The 24,558-nt window shown below is 56.2% G+C and overlaps 1 protein-coding gene across 6 annotated transcripts in view; it reads right to left on the bottom strand.

Moving 5' to 3' along the window:
• KMT2D (lysine methyltransferase 2D) overlaps positions 1-24,558 on the bottom strand; it is a 37,338-nt gene that overhangs the window by 9,481 nt on the left and 3,299 nt on the right. Inside the window, exons 2-40 of one of the 6 annotated variants that reach the window (XM_037845026.1) lie at positions 22,335-22,420; positions 21,959-22,085; positions 21,549-21,772; positions 21,319-21,428; positions 20,990-21,152; positions 20,492-20,657; positions 20,291-20,405; positions 19,996-20,153; positions 19,645-19,790; positions 18,088-19,506; positions 16,904-17,994; positions 16,303-16,416; positions 15,855-15,965; positions 15,232-15,336; positions 14,321-14,502; positions 13,975-14,139; positions 13,773-13,882; positions 13,615-13,662; positions 12,753-12,974; positions 12,403-12,522; positions 12,209-12,322; positions 11,863-11,993; positions 11,630-11,777; positions 11,365-11,430; positions 11,105-11,215; positions 10,767-10,904; positions 10,573-10,657; positions 10,154-10,395; positions 9,982-10,055; positions 9,712-9,762; positions 7,774-9,585; positions 7,503-7,685; positions 7,278-7,414; positions 5,189-7,053; positions 3,753-3,876; positions 3,510-3,594; positions 3,344-3,410; positions 3,009-3,241; positions 18-2,909 (exon numbers count right to left, since the gene is read on the bottom strand). In XM_037845026.1, coding sequence (XP_037700954.1) covers positions 18-2,909; positions 3,009-3,241; positions 3,344-3,410; positions 3,510-3,594; positions 3,753-3,876; positions 5,189-7,053; positions 7,278-7,414; positions 7,503-7,685; positions 7,774-9,585; positions 9,712-9,762; positions 9,982-10,055; positions 10,154-10,395; positions 10,573-10,657; positions 10,767-10,904; positions 11,105-11,215; positions 11,365-11,430; positions 11,630-11,777; positions 11,863-11,993; positions 12,209-12,322; positions 12,403-12,522; positions 12,753-12,974; positions 13,615-13,662; positions 13,773-13,882; positions 13,975-14,139; positions 14,321-14,502; positions 15,232-15,336; positions 15,855-15,965; positions 16,303-16,416; positions 16,904-17,994; positions 18,088-19,506; positions 19,645-19,790; positions 19,996-20,153; positions 20,291-20,405; positions 20,492-20,657; positions 20,990-21,152; positions 21,319-21,428; positions 21,549-21,772; positions 21,959-22,085; positions 22,335-22,383 — 13,503 coding nt within the window. In that variant the 5' untranslated portion in view covers positions 22,384-22,420. The remainder of the gene's footprint in view (positions 1-17; positions 2,910-3,008; positions 3,242-3,343; positions 3,411-3,509; positions 3,595-3,752; positions 3,877-5,188; positions 7,054-7,277; positions 7,415-7,502; positions 7,686-7,773; positions 9,586-9,711; positions 9,763-9,981; positions 10,056-10,153; positions 10,396-10,572; positions 10,658-10,766; positions 10,905-11,104; positions 11,216-11,364; positions 11,431-11,629; positions 11,778-11,862; positions 11,994-12,208; positions 12,323-12,402; positions 12,523-12,752; positions 12,975-13,614; positions 13,663-13,772; positions 13,883-13,974; positions 14,140-14,320; positions 14,503-15,231; positions 15,337-15,854; positions 15,966-16,302; positions 16,417-16,903; positions 17,995-18,087; positions 19,507-19,644; positions 19,791-19,995; positions 20,154-20,290; positions 20,406-20,491; positions 20,658-20,989; positions 21,153-21,318; positions 21,429-21,548; positions 21,773-21,958; positions 22,086-22,334; positions 22,421-24,558) is intronic. The other 5 variants (XM_037845032.1, XM_037845029.1, XM_037845028.1 and 2 more) reach the window with 5 other exon arrangements.

The raw sequence follows: 24,558 nt of genomic DNA, 5'->3' as shown, positions 1-24,558 counted from the left end.
ATGGTCACAGCACTCACCTCCTTGTTGCTGGGGGTACCCTGCAGTTTCTGCTCCAGCCCAGCCAGCTTGCTGTCAATGTGCCCGTTGATCTCAGCTCGCAGCCCCTCAGGCCCCCGCCCAGTGCTGAGCTGCACACTTTTTGCCCGTAGAAGCTTCTGCAAGAGCAGATGCCCAGCCTCTGAACGGGGGCCTGCCAGCAGGAGGTGGTTGCTGGTACCCGGTGCCCCTATCAGCTCCCCATTGGCCTCCCTCTTCACCGCTGGGGCCCCCAGGGCACATGGCTCTTCCCGAGGCTCCTGCTTGATGCTGAGATGGGGTGGCTCGGGCACTGCCTGCCCATTCACCTGCTCCAGATGCCCGGGTACCATGCTGCTTTGTTCTGGCTTCTGGGCTTCTACTAGGTTGCCTGAGGGGTCCCAAGGTCCCAGCCCCTTGCCAAAGAATGTGTCCACAAGCTGGGCAGCAGCAGGTGAGACCCTCCCAGGAGACAGCTCCAAGGGTGGCCCCTGGGGCTTTGGGGACCCTGGCTGGGTGGGGATGAGCTGGACCTCGGAGGGGAGCTGGGAGCTAGGGGAAGGTAATTGTGGGGAAGGTCTCTTTGGCTCTTGGGGGTTGGATGGTGGAGGTGTGGGATGGACAGGGCCAAGGACTGGTCCTGTCGATAAGGCTCCTTGTGGGGCAGAGAGCCGGGGTGGGCCCTGAGGTCGAGGTCCTGCCCCTAGCTCCTGGAGGGGACCCGTCTGGGATCCAGGGAAGGCCCCGAGTTGGGGTTGGCGGCCAAGGAGACCCTGGAGGGGAGAGGGCTGGGTCCCAGGCTCCTGGTAGGGTGGGGTCTGGCGTACTGCCTGACTCTGCTGCAGTTGGCGCTGCATGAGGAGGGCCTGTAGCTGCTGCTGCTGCTGAGGACTCAAGTGCCGCAGCTGTGGGTTTTTGGCCAGGACTCCTTGGAGCTGTGCTCGAAGTTGACCCACCGTAGGCATGACTCCGGCCCCAGGCAGGCCCTGCCCAGACTGGGGGACAGGTCCTGGTTTGGGAAGCTGTGGCCCTGCATTACTTTGCATCGGCCGCTCTAGAGCAAGGGCATGTTGGGAACCCAAAAGGTTCTGGGTCATGGGTCCAGGCTGCTCCCCTAAGGACACAGAGGGAGGGGTCAGCAGGTGGGGCATGGGTGAGGCCTCAGAAGATGATCCGCCGCTTAGCTGCGCATGACTCCCACCACTTGCTGTGTGCAGCAAGTTAACTTGCTGCTGCTGTTGTCCTGGGAGCCTCAGAGGTGGCTGCAGCTGTAGGGAGTTGGGCTGAGGCTGGGCCTGGGGTTGGACAAGGAGGAGCTGTGAGTCTCCAGAGAGTGAGGGTTTTACCTCCCCTGGTTCAGCGGCCATTGCTTCCGGTGTAGTCCCTATTGCTAATGGCCCTCCCTGATGGGTTGAGGGCCCCTCAGTGACCTCTGGAGGAAGAGCTGCCTCTCCAGTGCCTTGTTCCTTGCCCGTCAAGAGGAGAGTTGAGCCCAGAGCTCCAGGGCTAGAAAAGTGTTGATGAGGCTTGGCTGGCATGCCAGGGCCAAGTGTCACCTGTTGCTGCTGTTGTTGTTGAGGAGATAGTAAAGTTCGACTCTGATTCAAGAGACCCATCTGCTGCTGTTGCTGCTGTTGCTGCTGCTGCTGCTGCAATTGCTGCTGCTGTTGCTGTTGAAGTTGCTGCTGTTGCTGCTGTAGCTGCTGCTGCTGCTGTTGTAACTGCTGCTGCTGTTGTAGCTGCTGATGATGTTGAATCTGCTGCTGCTGCTGCTGAAACTGTTGCTGCTGCTGCTGCTGAAACTGTTGCTGCTGCTGCTGAAGCTGCTGCTGCTGTTGAAGGTGTTGCTGCTGCTGCTGTTGCTGAAACTGCTGCTGTTGAAGCTGCTGCTGCTGCAAGGTTCCCATGGGTTGAGCACTAGGTTTGGGCTGCCCGCTATGTGGCATCAGACCCTGCTGAAGATGGGAGAGCCCTGCCATGGACCCATGCTGTTGGTGCTGTTGTTGCTGCTGCTGTTGCTGCTGCTGCTGCTGGGCTGTGACCAGCCGGTGTCCCATAAGGCCCTGACCCTGCTGTGCCAACTGGGGGGAACTCAGTACCCGGGATTGGGTCAGAAGCACCTGTCTGTGAGGGCCCTGGGGGCCCAAAGCCCCAGGGTGCTGCTGCTGGTGCTGCTGCTGCAACACTGCCACCTGGGCAGGGCCCAGCATGCCCTGGGGTCCCTGGGGTGGTTGAGGGGACAGCTGCTGGACCAGGAGGCCCTGATGGCTGCTGGGAGGCAGAAGCCCCTGGGGCTTGGGACCCACAGCCTGGTTTGCCTGCACCCCTGGGCCTTGCTGCTGTTGCTGCTGGATTGCCACCTGCCCTAGGAGGTGCTGCTGCTGCTGCTGTTGCTGCTGCTGCTGTTGCAGTTTCTGGGCCAGCTGCATGCGTTGCTGCTGCAGCTGCAGCTGCCTTTCCTGTAAGAGCCTTGAATCAGGTCCCAGGCCCCGAAGAGCAAGGTTGCCAGGGAAGAAGCCCCCTGAGGGGCCAGCCAGGGCCCCAGCACCACCAGAATGCTGCTGCTGCTGCTGCTGCTGCTGCTGGGCCAGGGCTGTGTTGAGGAAGGGACTACCAGGCTGTCCAGAGAGTGTCATGCTCCCAGGAGGCAGGCGGAGACCTCCAGTTTGCCCAACCGGGGACCCCTGCGGTGGCTGCAACCCATGGCCAGGAAGCAGCTGACCAGGGAGCTTGGTAAGTAGCCGGGGACTCTGGGAAGGGCTGAGGGCCAGTACAGCTGAGTGCTGCTGCTGCTGCTGCTGCTGCTGCTGCTGCTGCTGCTGCTGCTGCTGTTGCTGCTGCTTATTCCGATATTCAGCCATGAGACTATTGTGATCTTTCTGCTGTTTCCGAACCTAGCATGGGAGAGTCAGAGAGCTCACCCTAGAGCCCGTCCACCCATGCCACCCTCTTCCCCAGCTTCAAGGTGCAAGGCTGAGGTTTGCTTTCCCCACCTGATCCAGCTGTTTCTGAATCTTGCTCTGCTGCTCTGTGACCAGCTTGAGCTTCTCAGCATCGGCCTCTGGGAACTCACGGCCAGCCTTTTTGGCGGTGCGCTGCTTGGCACACAGGGCCTTCCGGGACTTGCGATGCACACCAATCTGCTCCTCTAGCACCTTCAGCTGCATCTGTAGGAGCTGCTGGGTATGGAACAGCCACTCCTCATACTGCCGCTGGTCTGCCTCATCTGGAAAAAATGGGGGTGTTAGGACTTGCAAAATGTTGACCCCTCTTCCTCTACCTACCCCAAGCCACCTCCTTGCATCCTCCTCCCATGCCCCATACTCACTGATCACTCCCTGTGCAAAAGTGGGTGGGTTGGGACGAGACTGGGAGGGGTCACTGGTACTCCGCTCCTGCAATGAGAGAAGCTGCTAAAGGGTCATAGTTCCAGGCCAGGGCCTAAGAAGGGTAGTCTGATGGCACAGAGTTCCTGTTCCAATCTAGCCACTTACCTGGCCACTCCCAGCTGCCACATGGTTTTGCAGGTCACTGCCAGACCCCCCAGAAAGCCGCTGAGCTAGAAGGGACACTTGCTGCCTACAGTCCACCAAAGCAAGACAGTTAAATGTTAGCAGATGGGAAAAGCACAAAGGCAGAGAAGAGGTGGGTCAAGTAGGGTCAGAGAGCAAGGGCCAGGCAGGGGAGGGGTGTGACAGGGAAAGGAAAGGGCCAATGCCCTCACCCCCAAGTCTCACCTGTTTATACCAGGTGCCACCCCAATGCTGCCCTGAGCCATCACTTTCTTGATGCCTTTCAAAGCCACCATCTTGGCCTTTGCAATGGGATCAATAATATCCTCTGCAGCAAATTTATCCAGATCTGGGAAGGGAAGAACCAAATCAGCTGAGTTTTGGGGTCAATGCTCCATTCCATGTCTGCTGTTCCTTCTAACCAAGCAAAGCAGAACCATGGCATGGCCTGGTGGAAAGACCACTGGTCTATGAGCCAGGAGGCCTGGGTAACTTAGCTCTGCTATTCACAGGACGTATGGGCCTGTTTTTACTTGCACAGTGCTAGGAGTTACTCAATAAATATTTGTTGCATCAATATATATCAATATTGTTTCATCTCTCCGAGCCTCTATTTGATAGAGATGATTCCCCACCCTGCCTACCTTGTGGAGCTGCTGAGAGGACTGACTGTGAGAAGAATATGAGTATACTTTATGACCTGGAAAGTACTCTCCAAGAGCAGTGTTCTTAGGGCAACTGGTGCAGTCCCCAAGAACCCAAGATGCGGGCACTGCACAAAAAGCTCTACATGCACAGCTGTTTGGGGCATGACATGCATCCCCCGTAGCCTATTCTTCTGCCTGTCCAGGATACTAAGTAGAAAAGTAGAAACAACCAACCACCCAAAACTTAAATCTTCCTAAAATTCTACTTTTTATATATTTCTCCACTGCTCAGAAAACTTATCGACTCTCTACTTTCTACAGGAATAACCAAACTTTCTCTTCTGGCATTTGAGTCATGAAAGCAGTTCTGAGTATCAGAATGCCAGGGTTTAAACTAGCTCTGCAAGGTGCTGCGTAATCCTGGGCAAGTTACTTAACTTCTGTGCCTCAGTTTCCTCTTCTGCAAAACAGAGATAATCGTATGTAACGAATACGGAGTGACGGTTAAATTAAACATAGAACACTTAGCATACAACTTGGCAAACAGTACTTACTCAACAAGGGCTATTATAATTTGAGATCTTTTTCAATCTGGCCTCCCTCTTTGCCTTTCCAAAATCATGGCAGTGCCCATTCACATCCCTTTACACGAAGTCTACTCCAGCCTAACCACTTCACTCATTATTCCCCAAATACACCACCACTATTTTCCAAGTCCTAAACCACAGCTAAAAAGCCTTTGCTAATCAGGCTTTCTTCATATATTCATCCCATTCATTCCTTCACATGTGGAAAGTCTCCTGAGTGCCTGTTATACATCAGGCAGTTTCCTCCCTTCTTAAAAGCTACAGGGCCTTCTGTTTGCACCACTAGTATGATATTTAGCCTAAACTCTTTATGTTCCATCTCCCTCAAGGAGGGATTGTCTTGTCTTAGGATTCTAGCCCCAGCATCCATTTGGTGATAACAATGACCACCCATGAGTAAATCAGGTGTGCCCCCAACTACAGATACCTGTATCTGGGAAGAAGCTGTTAGCCAGCTGCTGCTGCATCGCTAGCTGCTGGGGTTTCATGCACATGGAAGGCGGCATGGTTCCCATTGGCTTCTGTGTCAGCACTGGCAGTGGGCCCTGCTGGGGCACCAAGCCTGACTGCCCCCCATGCTGCCCGCTTAGCATATGCCCTTGGTTGGACATCATGGCCATGGATGGTGCCAGGCGCTGCTGGAGGACATGAGCTGGTGGCTGGGTGGGCATCAGTGGCTGGGCCAAGCCTGGCTGTCGGGCACCTCCAAGACCCATGGCAAGCTGCTGCTGGGGCCCAGCCAAACTGGGAGAAGAAACCTCACGTGGCAAAGGCATGGCCTGGGCAGGGCTAGATGTGGACAGGAGGGAATGCTGCTGCTGCTGCTGCTGCTGAGCAGGCTGAAGCTGTACTGAAAGCTGCTGCTTCTTCTGCAGCTCCTTTTTCTCATGTTCCAATAGGTCCTCGATGAGCAGGGGCAATTCACTGGCCACCAGTGAGCTCTCCATCTTATCCAGCTCATCCCCAGATGCTGTGTGTCCACTGGGCAAGGTCAGGGCCCCACTCTCAAGCTCAAATTTTTCCAATAGGGAGGACCCTCCTGGGCCTCCCAGTGGGCTGGGAGTCAGCAGGTGAGCTGGTGGTCCTCCCGTGGCCCCAAAGGGGCCCTTCTCAGCTGTGTGCCCACCACTGGAAAAGGGCCCTGTGCCCATCCGGGTGTCCCGACTGCTGATTACATTTTGTCCTGGCTTCAGCCCCAGGCCCAGGGAAGGAGTGGCAGGTGCTGGCTCTACCTTAGGGGTGGTAATGGTGAACTGGCAAGGGGAAGGGTGGCGCCCACCCTCCTCCACCTTGGGTTTCAATTCAGGAAGCACCGGTGCCAGGCAGGGCTCAGAAGCATCAGCAGCAGGAGGAGGGCGCTCCTCAGGACCCAGGGATCCTGGTTCTACCCCCCGCAGCAGGGCCTCCCGCTCAGCCTTCTCATTGGCCGACTCCACCAGCCTCAGATGCTCATTGAAGATATCCTTCTTGTCCCCGGTGTCCAGCTCAGGGTCAGTATAGGCCAGCAAGTCAAACTCATCTCCGTTGAGCAGGTCATCCAAGTGGGGGTCATTGGTCTCCAGGTTTTCCAGGGTGCCTAGCTCATCATCACCCTTGGCCACATCCACACCCAGGCCCAGGTGAGCAAGCTCCTCATCATCCTCTAGGGCCTTGTGCGCATCAAAGTCATCATCCAGCTCCGGATCCTCACAGGGTAGCTTCCCAGTTTCCAGGGCCAAAGGAGGGGGACGGCCAAGCTCAGTGCTTGAGGGGGGCCGGCTGACCAGTTCCAAGCCAGTGGGCAGAGCAGGACCCTTGGTGTGGGGCGTTGGATGGAGGCTGTTGTTCAGTTCAGGAGCTAGTGGGACTGAGGGTTTCGGTGGGGGAAGACCGGATACTGCCAGGCCCCGAAGCCCTTCAGGGGCCAGTCGGTGAGGGTCCTCACTTACAGGGTAAAAACGGGGTCTGTGAGGGGGCCCCTGACCAGGGAATGGAGCCCCTCCAGGTCCTAGTCCTTTCTGCACATTGTGCCGCAACTCAATGAACTGGGCAGGACCACCTGGACCAGGCACTGGCTCACCAGGGCCAGGCAAGCGGGTGGGAATTCCTGCCAAGGAGGATCCTAGGGCTTGGTGGCCAAGTTCAGGCCCAGGTGTTGATGGAAAGCGAGTGGACATGGCAAGTCGCATGGAGGTTGCTGCTGTTGTCTGCTGCTGCTGCTGCCATAGTTGCTGCTGCTGTGGCTGCTGTAAGGGCAGGGGCCCAGGATAGGGTGCTCGCTGATAGAAGGCTTGGGAGCCTCCTACCAGTTGCCTGGAAAAACACACAGTAGTCAGTACGATGAAATTAGGATGAACTAGTACGTGGGTTTAGGGCAGTGAAGGAGATGAAGTTAATGCGGTGAAGAGAAAGGAAAAGGGAAGGAAATTAAGTAATACTGGAGAATAATGAGAGAGACGGAGAAATCAGAGGCAGCAGACAACAATGGTGAACCTGTGCCCTCAGTTTACCCCCAGGGAAGCCCCCTGTAGCCTCACCGGCTGTTCACATCCATAGAGGAAGGGGTGGCTGGTGGAGGTGGCCGGGAGAGTCGGTCATCACTGGGGAAAGTCCCTGGCCCCAGGACAGGGCCACTCAGCTTGTTTGGGAGCAGTCCTACAAGGCTGCTCTTGTCCTAGGAGGGACAGAGGTAAGATTGCCTTCTACAGTAGACTGGCCCCAACACTCGGCCAGGCCCTGCTACCTCTGGCCACTCTACCTACCTGGGTCCCAGTAAAGGGGGTCTGGCCTCGATTCAGCTGCTCAAAGGCAGGGCCACTGGGCTCACCACCCCAGCTGCCCGGTGGCCCCACAGCTCCTGCAGCTGCCGCAGCGGTTTCCTTCTCCTGCCGCAGAGTATTGCGCTGGATCTGCTGCCGAATCAGCAGCTCCCGTAGTCGCTGGCGCTGAGAGAACAGCAGAGAGGAGTAAGTCAGTTCTACTCTCGTCAGAGGGTGGGACCAGAGAGGGCTCAGCTCCAGGAGGTCCACTTACCTGCCGTTGCTTCTCCAGCTCTGTCTGGCTGAGGCTGGACATGCCTGGATCCTGGGTACCTGGGAGTTCAGGTGCTGCCACAGAACTGCCCATTCCAGCCCCTGGGTCTTCTCGCTTATCAACTGGAGAGGTGATGCCTGCCCGCTGGGAGGCTCCATGGGACAGGTAAGGGAGGGACCCATCGGGTAGAGGCGGTGGTAGGACTGATGGGGGGCGTAGTGGGGACAGCCCATAGCCCTCTCCTGTGGACCCACTGCTGGGCCCCAGGGGGCTGCCCGATGGGTGGAAGTTCCCTGTGGCTACTGTGTAGTTTGTGCTTTGGGGCTTGCCCAAGGTGGGGCCGTGCCCAAAATGGCTGTTAATCCCATGGGGTGGGGGGAGACCAGGCTGAGGAGCAGGGGGCTTTAGAGAAGGCTCCCCTACCGCCTGAGGGAAAGTGAAACGCATGGCAGAGGGGGTACCCACAAATGCACCCGTTCCAGGGGACCGGGCAAAATTGGGGGGCTGCCCAGTTGGGACCTTGGCATGGAGCTCACCTGCCGGCCCTGAGGGCAGAGCTGCTGGGAAGCCCCCAGCCCCCAGCGGAGTGTGGGCTAGAGGCCCAGCCTTGAAGGCAACTTCAGGGGGCTGGGGTCGTGGTGGCTTATGCAATGGGGCAAAGGGGTCACGGGACTGAGGGCGTGAGGGTGGGCGGGAATAAGGGTCGGGAGACTGGAAGCGAGGGGTAACAGGGGATGGGCAGAAAGCCTCAGCAGACAGAGGACGGGGTGTCAACGGGGACTGGGAGCTGGACTGGGACTGGGGACTGGCGGGCACTCGGGAAAAAGGATCAGAGGGCAATGAGCGAGGGGGCAGGGCACAGCAACTCTCAGGAGGTGGGGGCTGGGGCCGAGGCGTCACTGGAGGCTGAGTATAGGGTTCAGGGTAGGGGCCAGGGCGAAAGACATCAGGGTGGCTAGGGGGAGAAGGGGCCAAAGCCTGGGCAGGGGGTGGCTCCTGGGGCCGTAGGCCCAAGCCTGGGCTTTGGGGCTCTACCTGAGATGCCCGAGGGGTCAGGGGAGCTTTGAAGACATCAGGTGCCTTTAACTCCAGGCCACCCACGTGGGGGCCTGAGGAGGGTGAGTCAGCAAAGCCCAGGTTAGGGGGCCCATAGCTAGGAGAAGCTGCCCCAAGCTCTTCCTTCTTCACCTCTAGGGCTTTCCGAGACTCCCCAAAAGGCGGGGGTGAGAGCAGGGGCTCAGAAGCCTTTCCTCCCCCTACCCCTGGGCTCTCAGGCACAGCCAGGTTGTCCAGTGAGGGACAGCGGGGTTTGAGAAAGGGGTCAGGCATGGAGGGCTGCTGTCGGGGGGTGCCAGGTGGGGTGGTGTGGAATTCCCCTGGCTGGCCGGTCCCAGGACGCGTCGAGGTGCCCAGCGTCGGGGGCTGAGCAGGGGCCCCAGCTGGACTAGGATAGGGGGGATAGGCGGGTGGTGCCGTGGGGAAGCGGGGCTCCAGGGTGTAGGCGGGGGCCAGTCCAAAGGGGTCCTGCGAAGGCACTTGGGCGGGCACCTGGGGTGGGAGCTTGAGGAAGAGCTCACCGGGCGAGTCGGGGCCGGGCACCGTGCCTGCTGGTGGCTTCAGAAACCCGTCCGCAGAGGTAGACAAGCCGGCGGGGGTAGTGGGGCTGCCAATGAAAATGGTGGGGGCAGCAGCGGGGGGCGGACTGCCCAGTGCCCCTGGCTGGGGGGGAATGCGGAGATGTAGGGCCGGTCGGTCAGTCTTACGGGCTATGTCGCCCACCTTGGTCTGCTTGTTGATCTGGCTCTCGGCCTGCTACAGGGGGAGACCAGGCACAGAGCAGTCAGGCTGCTGGGGGTGGGTCCCAGGCCCCCCACCACCCTCCAAGACACCACCCACTGTACGACTGCAATGGCCCGGCCCAGCTGCCACCCCACTCACCTTCTGCACCTTGTTGATGCGGTGAGCTGCCCGGTTATCTTTGGCCTTTTGCTGAGGGATATAGGACACAGCCTCAGGCCTAGAGCTTGGTCCCATGCCCAGCCCCCAGCCCTCACCATGTCACTCACACTCCCTGCCCAGAAGCTGATCCCTCTGGCCTAGCAGCTTCAGGGGTGGGGGATGGGGGTGGAAAGAACAGAGGTGAATTTCCCAAAGACACCTCCCTCCAACCTTAAGTTTCCCATGAAACCAAGCTCCTTTCTGTCTCACCAGGTAGGGAGCTTTGTCAGCAGCTGGAACCTTTCTCCAGAGCTTCATGATTTGTTTGCAGCGGCTAGACCAGTCTGGAGGGCAGCAGCCATGAGTTAGAGGAGACCTTGCAGGTGACCCCACCACCTGCCATGTTGCCAGGTTGTTTCCCTTGCCCTCGTCCCCCAGCTACCTGGGTAATCTTGCTTGAGATTGGGAAAGTTGATGTTGGCATAGAGCACAGGCGAGATGGTGGAGAGCTGACCCAACTCCTCGTCCTTCTCCCAGCGCTGAAGACTCCGCTGGTTATAGGAGAGTCCGTCGCCCTCACCTTCCGTGGTGGGGGTGGTGGGGGTGGAGGGCGTGGTGCCCCCGGAGCCTGTCCAGGGGCTGTCTGGCTCACCAGGTTCCGGGCTGAAGAAGCCCCCGCGCTCCCTGGGGCGCAGGGGCAGAGAGTCACAGGGGGCAGGGATGCTAAGCCCCACACCAGAGAAACTGCCCTGTCCCATTAAGGGAGGAGCAGGGGGAAGGGTGGCTACGGCAGCACCCAGCTAGGAATCCAAGGGAAGGGAAAATAGGGACGGCCCATGAAAGTTAACCATAGACACCAACCTACTGTCCAAGAATGGGGACTGGCAGAGGCCTGGGTAGGAGTCCATTGGGCTGCTGGAGGGGAGGTTGCCCAAAGGGAGTCCACCTACAAGAGGCAAAGTAGGATCAAAGAGAAGGGAGTAACTGGGCCCTCCGGGGGGCGAGTGTGGCTCTGCCTGCCCATCCAGTCTTACAATCACTCCCACCCATGCCACCTTGGAGAAAGGGCCTCTGCAGTGGCGTACGGCTGCCATCCAGGCCAGGGGTTCCACAACCCAGATGCTGCTCTCGTTCAGAACCCAGCACATCCTTAAAGAGCTGCTGCAGGTCCTTGGATTCCATCTTGGGCAGTTCTATGGGGGAATGGCGAGGGATGCTGCTGAGGACTGGGGAGTCGAGGGAACACCACAGGTCCACAAATGGTCATGGCCAGGGAAGGTGCCCAAGACTCCCCACCAGAGAAGCTGTAACAGATGACAGTCTGACAGGCAAGACCGCCTCCTTCTCCCTTTTAAGACCCTTAGACACAAAGGGGTATGGGTCACAGCCTCACCTTCTGTGGGAATCCTGTCTAAGTCAGAGCTAAGCATCCCTTCACCTGGGGTGCTTGGCTTCTCAGGGTCACTGGACGCTGGGGATGCCTTTACACCCCCATCCGCAGGTCCTGTAATTACCAGGAGAAACTCATCAGCCATCCTGAACCACAGAGAGGCATGGAACAATTTCCAGCCTCCAGCCCTGCCAGTGCTCAGGGGCAGAACAGATTGTCAGAGGCAAAGCCAAGACAGGATACAGTTACCCAGAAGCCCTCACCTGGTATATCAGCCTTGCCCTCGAGGCCTCGGGATTCTTCATCTGCAACATCTGGACCATCATCTCCTAGGAGCAACAGTCCCCACACCAATCAGAAATGCTCTACACCTGGGGCCCAGGATAGGTCCCCAGCTCCACAGGCCAGGCCCGCAGGCCACCCACAACCCCTAGAGACCAGCCCATTCCCCACCAGATACTCTTGGCAGCTCCCAAGCACAGAGGGAAGTTGGATCTCTTCATATCCCCTCACTTCCTTGTGACTGACCTTTCTGCGAGGTGGGGGGTTCCTTCCTATCTGGGACTCCATCCACCTTGGCTTTTGGGGTTCCAAGCCCAAAGCTTGGTCGGCCCACCCCAACCGCAAAAAGGGCCTTACGGCTCAGGTCCAGCAGTTCCTTCCCAAAGAAGGCCTCCTGAAGGGGGAGTCAGGGAGAAACAGGCTTCTTCATGCCCTGTAGGTCCCGGAGACCCCCTCACCACTCAAACCCTATGGCCCACCTGCAGGTAAGCAGGGAACATGTCCTCCAGTTTGCTCTTCTTGCGCCCGCGCCGCTGCTGCTTCTTCTTCTCGTCCGCATCAGCTAAGCTCTGTTCTCCAGAGATTTCCACAGGCAGATCAGCAGGCATCACTGTAGACAGAATGGGAGGTGTCAGCCTCTCTGGGGCCCCTGGGCATGCTGCTTCCACCCCGCCTGGGGACACCTTCTCCCTCCCCTCTCCCCTGACACCAATCGGGCCCACCACCCACTTGCCCTTTTGGTAAGCCCACCACCTGGGACTCACTGGCACTACCCTGTGGGTCTCGTGATCCCCACCTTCTCCCGGGCCCCACTGGTGCCCTCACCCGTCTCACCCTCGTCGGGCTGCCCATCCCCACTCAACACCTCCGCCTGTGCAGCAGGCCCCTTTTTCACCCGTGTGTGGGATTTCCGCTGTCGCACCATGAAACCACCAATGCCTATGAGGAGTAAGAAGTGAGAATAAGAAGTGGCTGGGGGACCTGGTGAGCTCACCCACCTCCCCATCCCAGGGCCTCACCTGGCCGATATGGTTTGCGCTTGCGCTTTTTGCTTTCCTCGGTCTCTTCCTTGCCAGGCTCCACATCAGGGCTGATGGGGCCCTCCAGTTTAATTTCACATTCCATATGCTCCACACCACCTGCCCAGGGAGACAAATGGAGGCAGATCAGAGGCATGGGCCCTTTTCAACCTTGTCATCCTGACACCCACGAACAGAGAGGGCTGAGCATCTGGCCACAGAGCCATTTGGACAAGACCACCAGTAACTTAAGGGTGAATGGGAATGGCAATGCTGCTCCCACCCAATATCCCCACTCTCACAGGTCCACTCCTACTACTCTGCCACTCCCCAATATTCCCCAGCCCAACCTTCACCCTTGAGCAGCTCATCAGTGTCCAGGTCCCCATCCTTCTTGTCATCAGAGCAAAGGGCATCCGAGGGCTCAGAACCCTCCAGCCCTGCCTCTCCTGGGAGGCCGAGCCGTCCCCGCCGCTGGCGCCGCTTGTGCAGGGGAGACATGGTTAGGTTACGCAGCACAGCCATGCCAGTTTCTGTCAGCCACACACCCTCGAAGCGAAAGTACTGGGGCTCTGCATAAGAGGGAAGAGCACAAGAACCTGGTTGGAGGCCCCAGGGAAACCAGGGCTCCCAGTTTCAGCCGCAGTCCCCAGCAGTCACAAAAGCAATGACAGAGAAACAGACCAAAGTCCAGCCTGTGGTTTGAGGGAAAGCCACCTTTGGGCACTAGCTGAAGCTTGGATTCTCTATGAGTGACCCAGGGGGATCCTACTGCAGAAGCCTGGCTTTGCTTATGATTAACCCTAAGTTCACCAAACATATTCTCTAGATATCTGTGGTTAGGAGGCTCCCAATTGATGAATGTTAGCACACATCACCTCGGATGCCAGGAACAGTGCCCACATCATGCTGGAGGAGATGACCCTGGCCCCCTTCACTGAAGACAAAGAACTGTGCTGTCTGTATTCTTTGGAGGTGAGATTCTGGCAATAAAGAAGCCACCTTGCCCAGTTGAAGGAAAGTGCCCAGAAAACTGGAGGCTTTGGTTGTAGTCATAACTTCACCACTAGCTTACAGGGTGACTGTGAACAGGCGATTCAACCTCCCTGGGCCTAAGTTTCCTCCCCGGGAAGTGAGGAGATGAAGTTGGGGGGTTGGAGCTAGACTCAATGGTGTCCTTTGGCTTTGGCATTGAAACATTCTGTGACTCACCTGGCTCTTTCACCTTCATAGGCACCAATTCTGGAGGAGCAACAGGCACTGTGGAGAGAAGGACAGAACCGAGGGAGCTTGAGGCCCTGTCCCAAAGCAAGGCTCCCCTATCATGACTCCTCCTCCACTCCTCCCCTGCATCCGCACCCGGTACTCACCCATAGGCTTTACCACATAGGGCTGGCAGGAGACACAGTCAAAGCCCTCATCGGCTGCCTGCTCCACTTCCTCCTCTGTGAAGAGGCTCTCACAGCCAGCATGCATCCACCTGACAGAAGGGAAGCAGGAGATGAGCACAGGCAATGGCAAGGATGAGAACAGGAAAGAGGTGCCAATGGAAGGAGAAAGGGCTGTCCTCACCGTTCACAGTGGCGGCACTGGATGAGAAGGTCCTCTTCCACATATGGGGCATGACAGATGGGGCAGGTCACCAGGCTGGCACAGGGCCCGCAGTGTGTGTAACTATTTTGCCACTCGCAGTGGAAGCCAGGGGAGGCAGCCCCACACTGCATACAGGACACACACCTGGTAGGAACAGAGTGACAGACCCTCAGCACCTAACCTACCAGAGGCACCCAGGGGCACCCTCACTAAGAACCAAGCAACCAGCCTGGCCTCTTAACCCACCCTCTGTTGTGTATTCAACATCACATCTACTCTAACGTCTCAGGCCCCAGGTCCCTCTGAGGATCCCAAGTCTCCTTACCACTTGCACTTCCAGCCGCCCTTGGGCACGGTGAGCAATGGGGGGTCCAGGCAGTATGTGTGGTAGCTAATGTCACAGTCATCACAGAGCAGTAGGCGTGAAGGGTCAGAGGCCTGGCCACACACCTCACACACAATACACTCCACACAACGCCAGCCCTTTAGCAGCATCACCTTGGTGATCTGGTGTGGAAGATGGGAACTCCTCAGAGCACAACACAGAGGGGAGGGCAGAACTTCTTTGGGGTGGGGGAAGGCACAAATATGGGTGGGGCTAAAGGAACCCCAGTGCATAGGCCAGACTTTCATTTGAGCACAGGGAGGAATAGTGTCCCTAAACTTAGGCTCCCAGAGTTCTCTGTGGATCAGAGAAGAACCTCATCTGACCACTGCCCCATTGGCAATCTTTCACTAGCCAACTACCCCAAATTTAATATTGTGGATAGAATTAGGTTTTATTTCTCCCAAACTTTTTTGAACACTTAGAACCTGCTACTGCTGCAAATTAGTGGATGTTAGCAGTGAACAAGAAACAAATTAATAGTAATGGAAAACTCCGAAACTAGTAAATCATGCTTGGGTCAAAAACACTCTTTCTCTTTGTGGACACTGTGTTATGATTTTGATTTTCTGTTTACAGACTATATCATCTTTTCTATTACTAACATTAAACAGTTTAGATAATGGATTGAACTATACTAGAAAGTCATAGTCTACCAAAAAGAAACCACAAAGACCACCATGAGTTCCGGCGTACTCTTCTCCAAGGTGAGTCTGATAACCATGGTGACTGAAGAATGACTCTCATGACTAGTGGCCACCTTGAGAAGTCATGTGGCCAAGACAGGGGCCTAGACTAAGAGAAAATTCATCCCATCCCCCCTGCCCACACCTCCTGGGCCCTGAACTCACCTTGCTGTTGACGCAGTAAGGATGATAGCACTGGGAGCACTGGGAACAGGCAAGGAGATGGCCCTCTGCCCCCCGGCCAAAGCTGCCACATACCACGCACATGTCCTGGAGAAACACAGAAACCCGAACGTCCAACCAGAAGTCTTCTCTCCATTCAGTCCCAGCCAACCAACTACAACACTAATCTGAGATTGGGGATGCAGCGAATCAAAACCCCACCCCACAGCATTAGGACACGGTAAGCCACAAAGGACCCTGCTTCTCCTTTTTATCCCATAGGAGCTGCTCCCTGCTAGGATTCCTTGCTCACCTGAGCAAGTAACTTGAATTTATATAGCCATATATAATGTGGATAAAGGTAAGAGGGAATGGAAGATAAGATGAGGTAAAGAATGGTCAGGATGGGAAAGTAACACATATCACAAAATTCTATCGGTTTCAAATTATTCAGGTGTGAACACACATAAGCTCCCAAGACTATAAGCTTCAATAGGGCAAAGACCATTTCTGCCAGACGTAAGTCCTTGGATTTCTTCATCTTTCCATCCCCGCCCCCCGCCCCCAAAACAGAGGCCAGTATGCCAGGTCTCACTGCTGAGGACGGGACTACACGAGTATGGTACCTGCATAAGGACAAATTTGTCTGTGTTGGAGAAGAGAACTACGGTATTTTGCATGGTATCATCATCCTCTTCTTCTTCCTCCTTGCTGGGAGAGCTGTCGATATCAGCAACCTTATAGGCAGAGAGTTGTGTAAAGTGAGCCACATAAATCGGCCCCAACTAAGCTGTTTTCTTCTTTGGTGTTCGGGAAAGGAGGTGCAAATCCCTAGCTAAGATAAAAGAGGCTAGGAGACAGAAGATCATCCCAGCTTCCAAACTGGGCCTCAGCCCAACGGCAGAGATATCAGAGAAGCCGGGAGCCAAGTGGACGAAGGAGCACAGACAACCATACAGGCCTGAGGCTAGTGGGCAGGTAGGCAAGTGTGGGGGGGCCTGGCAGGTTTTAAAGGGTGTTTCATTTTGAAAGGGCCACTGAAGCATATTTGAGGGATGACAGGCCTCTCCTTACTACCAGAGTTTCAATGGAAGAAGTAGTTGATTTCAGCCGGGCCCGTCCTCTTCCACGTCCTCCGTGTGCTCCTCCACGTGGCCGGCGCCTTCCTGGGAAACTACTGCTGCGCCCCTGAGTGACAGAAGGGGATGATTAGAGAAGTTGAGGGCTTGTATGTTGGGTCCACAGGCTCCAAGGGAAGAGAAGAGACGAATGGACACTGTAAGACGGGTAATAAAGCCCAAGCCCAAGAGCTTGGGCAAGGAAAGAAGTCAAGCTACAGATACCATGAGTTACATAGCTCTGGCTCAAACCCAAGTCCCCAACCCCGCCCCTGCCCCAAGAAGATAGAGCATCCAACGTGGTACAATGAGAAAAAATATTGGCTTGAGGGTTAAGAGATCTAAGTTTCGAATCCCAATTCTATTATTGATTAACCACAAACCCAGGCAAGTCACTTTTCTCATCTATTCTCCTTAATAAAATAAGAAGTTGGACTAAAGAACTTCTGAAAGCTTAGAAGCCAGTAACCCAGGTGGGAAGGTATCAGTGACACAAAACTGTACCTCTGGATAGTGGCATTACTTTGACCACATCCAGTAGCCAGACAATCCCTCACCTGTTTGATGCGGGAACGGGCTGGGGAGCTACGCCGCCTCCCCTTGTCCCCTTCGGCTTTGCCTCCACTGACAACCGTCCCAGCTTCACATAACAGCGAGTCATCAGTCTCTGGCAGCGAATCGGTACAGAGCCGCAGGGAGCCCTCATCTCGGGCTGGGCTAACATCTGTAGATACCCCCAGTTCCATTGACAGGGAGCCACCCCCCTCAGGGTCAGGAGAGCCCAGCAGGGGCTCTGAGCCAGGAAAACTGGCACTGGCATCGCCCTGGCTCAGATTGGAGATCTCATTAACGATGTCGGATTTAATGAGAGTGGGTGGGGTAGGGGCCACTGGGGCACGTGGCTCATCCTGTTCTTCACAGGGGGAGCCCTGCCCTACCTGTTTGCATTCTGGGCCATAGACCTCCATAGGGGTCACAGGGGCCAGCTCCTCGGGGTCCAGGAGCACAGGAGAACCCTTAAGTTCACTAGACAAACTGACAGAAGTCTGTCCAGCCTCTGGCTGTGAACCAGGAGTGTCAGTCCCATCCAGAAGGGCTGTGTCTTCTCCCAGGCCAGAGAAGTCATCCAGGGCTGGGGCAGGGCTGGGTGCAGGGCAAGAAAGGTCTCCCATAGGGGAGGGGGGAGGACTGGTAGGGCTGGGCTCCAAGGCTGGGCACTCGGGTTCTAGGACTTTCTCAGTCTCCATCTCATGTGGCTCAGTCTCGTCTGAGACCTCCATTGCCTTCTCTAGGGGACTCAGGGGGGAGGGAATGGATAGGGGCAGAGCAGGAGGGGAGCACTGCGATGGGGAGCACTGCTGGAGAAGAGGAGAACACTGAGGGGGAAGGGGACCCATCAGGAGGGGAGAAGCCGGTCCCATTGGGGAACCTGGAGATGGGGGAAGGATCATAGGGGGCACAGGCTCAGGGTCAGTGCAGTTAGCTTCCGGTGGAGGGCTGATGGGTGTCTCCAGGATGGGGGCAGCCAGTGGTGACTCAGGGTCACTGTACCCTTTGGCACCAAAGGGGTACTCTAATTCCCCCAAAGGAGACAGTGCAGGTGGAGCCACAGCTGTGATAATAGGTGACAGCGGAGGAGGAAGAGGATCTGGAGGGAAAGAGAAAAAGACAGGTTCTTAAACTAGATTTACCATAAAGAATAAGGCTGTCCCAAGGTAAGGGGGTATTATCATCCCCTTACCTGGTGGCATCAGCTGAGGTGACAAGGATGGTTCCCCAGATGGAGACAAGGGCAGCTCCTCAGGCAGAGGGGACAGAGGTGGCTCCCCAGGCTCAGACAGGGCCGGCTCTCCAAGCAGGGGGGATAGGGGTGACTCCCCAGATGGAGGAATCAAGGCCAACTCCCCAGGTGTGGGGCACAGGCCTGGCTCCTCGGGTGCAGGGGACAGGCGAGGCTCCTCGGGTACAGGGGACAGGCGAGGCTCCTCGGGTGCAGGGGACAGGCGAGGCTCCTCGGGTGCAGGGGACAGGTGCAGCTCCTCAGGGGCAGGGGACAGGCGCGTCTCCTCAGGCCGGGGGGACAGGCACAGCTCCTTGGGCTGGGGGGACAGGTGCGGCTCCTTGGGCATGGGTGACAGGTACGGTTTCTCAGGCGTGGGAGACAGGCATGGTTCCTCAGATGTAGGGGACAGGTGTGGCTCTTCAGGCCAGGGACAGAGTCGAGGCTCCTCGGGCCCGGGACAGAGTTGAGGCTCCTCAGGCAGTGGCGAGAGGGGTGATTCCTCCAGCGGTGGGGACGTGAGCAAGCCCTCCAGTGGCGGGGAAGCAGATGAATCTTCCAGGGGTGGGGAGGTGAGAGAGTCCTCCGGTGGCGGGGACAGGCGTGAAGCCTCAGGTGGAGGGGACGTGGGAGATTCCTCAGGTGGTGGGGACAGGGGAGATTCCTCAGGTGGTGGAGACAGGCGTGACACCTCAGGTGGAGGGGACATAGGCGAGTCTTCAGGCGGAGGGGACATGGGTGAGTCCTCAGGCGGTGGGGACAGGCGCGATGCCTCAGGTGGTGGAGAGAGGGGAGACGCCTCAGGAGGAGGGGACAGGGGAGACTCTTCAAATGGTGGGAACAAACGAGATGCCTCGGGTGGCGGAGACATGGGTGACTCTTCAGGTGGAGGAGACATGGGTGACTCCTCAGGCGGTGGAGACAGGCGAGATGCTTCAGGCGGTGGGGACGTGGGCAGTTCCTCAGGTGGAGGGGACAGGGGAGACTCCTCCAATGGTGGGGACAGAAGCGGTGCTTTAGCTGGTGGGCAGAGGGGTGCCTCAAGTGGGGGTGATGGGTGCGACTCCTCTGGTGGAGAGAAGGGAGACTCCTCAAGTGGAGAAAAAGGTGATGACTCGGGTGGAGGAGACAGGGGAGATTCCTCAGGCGGTGGAGAGAGAGGAGATTCCTCGGGCGGTGGGGAAAGGTGCGGTGCCTCAGGCGGCGGGGGCGTGGGTGATCCCTCGGGCAGTGGGGACAGGCGCGACGCCTCGGGCGGCGGGGACGTGGGTGACTCCTCAGGCGGTGGGGACAGGGGCGACTCCTCAGGTGGGGGCAGCAGTGGCATTTCCTCATTTAGGGGGGCCTCCAGCTGGGGCTCGAGTTGGGCCTCTGCTCTCCCTGCAGACATAACACACTGTGGTCCAATCTTGCTCGGCTCTACTCCACAGAAAGTACAGAGTCTAGAGTAAAGCAGAAACTGTTCCTTGCCACAGAACAGAAGGGGATTAATTTCAGGGACCCTCAAACCCTACTCACCTAGTGGTTTGGCTTCACATTGCAGGGGCCCCAGTTCCTTGGATTGCATAGAGGTCACGTGCCCACCCTTTGGCTGTCCTTGGCGAGCAACGTACAGAGCATTGGGCTCATCAGTGGGGGTATCGCCAGGCTCTGGGGGTGAGAATCTGCAGAGGGTACAGGGGAGCAGGCACTGTGGCTCTCACCAACTATCAACTCCTAGAGGGCACACTGGGGCGAGATGTGAATGCTGTGGGTTGTACTGCCCGCTTTACAGCTCCCCTCTAGAAGTCCACTTGATTCAACATGGCATCTGCCAATCTCAGTGCTTCCAATTCCCCATCCCAATCCCTTCCAGCCCATACCTCCTACCTTCTACAGACAGGGGGGTGCTGCTCAGCAATAGGACTGACAGGCTGACCTCTCTGGGCTTTGTGACAGCGGTGACAGAGTGAGTAGTTCTCAAACCACTCAGAGTTGGGATGCAGCTCTGCTGAGCCTGCCCCACAGGCCCGGCAAATCCGGCATGCCTAAAAGAAGGGAGCAGGCAAAGCAGGCGTTGGTCACATGTTAGAAACTGGAAGACAGCACAGGACTTGCCACAGCAGACTCTGGGGAGGTTGTAGAAAGCCGAATGGAGAATAAAGCAGAATCAGGGGACACTCACCTTGCACTTCCAAGAATGAGCAGGCAGTTCCTCCATGGGTGGTTTTAGGCAGAAAGTATGGTATCCTTTGTCACACGTCTCACAGACCAACATCTTTGAGTCATTCCCAGGTTTCCTGCAGAGGCACCAGGCACGTTACAGGGTCCTCATTGCCCTCCCTGTGCTTTACTTCAGGCTTTCCTCCTGTCCTCCCATTCTTACCTGCAGGCTTGGCACACTTTGCATTCAGGGCACTGCCAGCCAGCACGCTTGCGGGCAGTCAGAGCAGTGTCCAGACAGGCCCCGTGATAGTGATGCCCACAGCTGGTACAGAAGAACAGGTCACACAGTTCCCCTGGCCCCTCACATACTGCACAATGGGCCTCTTCTGTGGTGGGAAGAGACAGAGAGGACAGGTCAACTAGATTCCTTGCAAGACTCAGCACAGTGCTGTATATAACAGGCATTCTATGCACACAGAAAGAATGAATTACAAACAGTTACTGGGTGTCTGCCTAATATACTCACTAGGCACTCACTGCAAGATACAGTGGTAAACCGGACAGGCCAAGCCCCTGCACTCACAAAGTTCACACGTATTTTAGTGGGGCAGACCATGGTAAATAATTATAGACTTTGATGGGTGCGCTGCAGAGCACAAAAATCCAGGGCACGCTTGGCTCCTCCTTTGGCCTACAACCGAAGGGCAGGACTTCTCACCCAGATGTGCGGCCCCCTCACTGTGCTGTGGGCATAGCAGCTGCAGTGTTTTCATGGACAAGAAGGAACCACTGGCAGTCGCACAGGGGAAGTGGTAAAGCCGTGGACATCCAGGCGAGCGGCAAGGGATGGAGGCACCGAGCCTGGTGCAGTGAGAGCAGTGCTGCAAAGGGGGAGACAAAGCTTCGGGGTCAGCTGGCTGTCTCTGGAACAACTGTCTAGTCACCAGCTCTGCCCCAGTACACCCACTGCCTTCCTCCATTCTACCCTGACTCTCAGAAGTCCACCAGCTCTGCCTCACCTATGCAATCCCCCGGCCCCAGCCCCACCTGTGAGATCCCTGAGAAGACGGCCTTGTCCACACCACATAGTTCTGGGCCCTCTTGCCCCCACACGCCTGCCGACCACGCAGCACACCAATGATGAGCCCAGCAGGGCCCTTTACAGGTGGGAAGAAGAAAACAGAAAAACAGTTAACAAAAAAGCGATCACTAGCTCAAGGCTATCCACCCCTTACCCCTTTCCTGACCAAGTTAGTTATCCACTTCCCCTCACTTACCTCCAGGTTCTCCTAGGTGGGCAGGTGTCAAGCCCTCAGGGAAACCAATCTGTGATAGGTCCTCACTGGGCAGCACTGCCTCCTTAGGCCCTGGGTCCCCCCCAGGGGATACCACTGGACACCGGGGCCAGTCAAATGGCAACTCAAAGCGCCGTAGCTCCCGCTGCCCATGCAGACTGGGCTCCCCGCAGTTACAGAGAGCACAACGTCGTGCTGGACCCTCACTGTGGACACACAAGCATCAGTACTGTGCCAGGCCCCTGCCAACAGGTACCCCTGACAACCCCATGATTGGGCACATCCATGCTTTCCAAACTCTCCCTTTCTTGTATCCTCCTCTGTGAAAGCCCCAGACTCTCAAATCAAATCCTCATGTGCCCTTATAACCTCATTTTCCCCAAACTCATTACCTGCAGTCCTGGGGAGGCTCCTGAAGCCTGGCACTCCCAGAACTGGGAACAGCGACCTCCCCAATGTGTGGGTTGGGAAGGTCTGGCTCAGTGGCACCTGACTCCTCAGAGGCTGCAGGTCCATCAGCTGAATGAACAGAAGGAGCAGTGTACATCAGCCATCATCCCCATTTAACAGTAGTCCACTTGCCAGACCCATGAGGTTATCAAAAATCCAAGGTGGGCCATAGTGTACACATTTTGACTTTTGTCCCAAAGAACAAAGTCCTTCAATTATAGAAAGACTTAGCTCACGTCCTCGGGTGAGGACCAGAAATTTAAGGTTGCTGGGGAAGAGTAGAAAGCTGTCAGCAAACCCAGAATTTGCTCTACTTACCTGCCGGTTCTGAATCTTTATCCTCACCAGGCGGCTTCTGGCTGTCCATCCCTCTCTCCGACTGGGCAGGGCCCTCTCGGGGAGACCTGTCAATGCCAAGAGAGATATCTACATGTCTAGTAAGTCTCTCCAGTAAGCCCTTTTCCCAGGATCCCAGGAGTAAGGCATCTAATGGTGTCCAGACCCTGCAGACATCACAGCTAAGCCACACCAACAAACAAGGAAAGTCATTCTCCCTGACCCTTATCCCACTGCCTGTTTCCTTCCCAAATCAACGCATACCTTCTCCCACTCTGGATTCGAAGGGGATCCATTCCCCTTTCCCACCTCTAGTCTCCGCCATAAGAGTTCCCAGGGCAACAGCATCCGACTAAAGCACCTTCAGTCCAAATCCAGTACCACCTTTTGCCTCATCTCTGAGTTCCTGGCTTTTGGTAGACGCTAACCGCTGACCTTCTGCCCCAAGTCTCAAGTTAGCTACCATCTTAGAGGCCTATCAGTGTCAATCCAAAGGTAGTCATGACCCAAGAAGTCTAAGTCTAGCCCAAATCCCTCTCCCAGAAGTCCTGCAGGAGGTAGAACATACTACTGAAACCAAAGCCCAGGTATGGGTGGATCTCCCCCACCTCCACTGGTTTCAACCAGGACATCTCAATCACAACAGAGGAAATTCCCTAATTTCTACCCACTGCCCACCCAAATCCAGGTCAGGCCCAGCCCCTGGCCTCTGCCCTAACTGAGTTCAGGGTCTCACCCAGTCTGAAGGCCTCAGGTCGTTGCCCTCAGCAACGCCAACTGCCCTTCCACCTCAGATGTCCCTAGTAGTTAACAGAAGTGGGCCCTAAGAGTTACTGAGCATGTGTAGTCAGGCCTGTGGCTAGGCATGCTGGGAGATGTAGTCTCAGTAAACACATTGCAACTTGGAGTTCTAACCAGGGGCCGGACACAGCAGAGTAAGTGGCTTCCTTCCTCTTCCGTTCGAGCAGCGTTTCCACACATACTGTATGTGAGGTGGGAAATGGGGGGAGGGTAACAGTCCATGGCCCCTGTCCATCCCAGAGCCAGATGAAACACACTAAAGCTAAACCCAAGAAGGTGAGACCCACACCTTTGGAAATATCTGCCTAGAACTCAGAGAGAACTAAACACAGTGCAAAAAAGACAGGTGTATAAGATAAGAAGAATTACAGAAGTAAGGAATAAGAAAGTGATCCTATAGAAGAAAGAAGAAAGGGACAGGTATGAGCAGCTCTTAGAAAGACAGCTAGGGACTTAAGCAGAGAAAGTGTACAGCATGCCTAGAGAATGTGGTCGTGGGAGGCAGAGGTGGTGGTGGGGGGACTGATCTCTAAGACCAAACCCTAACTAAAAGTCTGAGAAATCTGTCTCTCACCTTTCCCATTCCTCTTGTTTAATCAGAAGGACCACAACTACTTTAGGACAGCCCCTCTTCCCAAACTGGAAGGCAAAACCCCAGTCAGCTGCTTGGGGTTGAATGACTGGGGCAAATGAGACAAAGGGAACCCTCCAAGGTGCCCAAGATTGGTAAATCAATTACCTAAGAACCGCAATATTATTCTTCCTTCCCTGAATTCACACTCCATTTCCAGAGATTGGCAATGCCCCTCCTGAGACACGTCACAGGAAAGGAAATTATTTTACTGTATTCCCCTCACACTCTCTATTAGATAGGGAAAACAAAGTAACTGATACCTGTCACCGCCATCCCAAGATCAGCTCTCTTTCCCAAACCTACCTGCTGGTGGTGGTCATCTGGTGGGCCCACAGAAAAGCTACTCTGGAACTTCAAGGAGCCCTTAAAAGCCACCCATCAGAAATGGGAGCTGGAGGCCAGGGCACCAGCCAGCCCCCTCTTCCTATTCAGTCATCTTGAGCCTGACCACATCAGGTCTAGAGGGGGGCCTCAAAGTTTCCTAAATGTTTGTATATATCTTTCTACCACATGCTCCCCAAAGATCCTCTACCCTCTCTGCTCTCAAGTTGAGGCCAAAGGAGTCACAAACAGCAAGAAATCAAAAGCAACAGTGATAATACAGTAGGTGGGAGGAGGACCGCCTCGCACAAGGCCAGAGGAACAAATTCCTCTGTCCTCCCCCGAGCGCAGCCCTCTCAGGCTGGTAAGACTGGCACTGCTTGGAGAGGTACAGAAATCACCTTCGTCCAGCCTTGGGTGAGAACCAACATCCTCCAAACCCAGAGCCCC

Source organism: Choloepus didactylus, chromosome 8, assembly GCF_015220235.1.
Source record: "Choloepus didactylus isolate mChoDid1 chromosome 8, mChoDid1.pri, whole genome shotgun sequence".
Lineage (NCBI taxonomy): Eukaryota > Metazoa > Chordata > Mammalia > Pilosa > Megalonychidae > Choloepus > Choloepus didactylus.
Note: the sequence above shows the minus strand (reverse complement) of the source record. Positions and strands in the feature narration are given on the sequence as shown.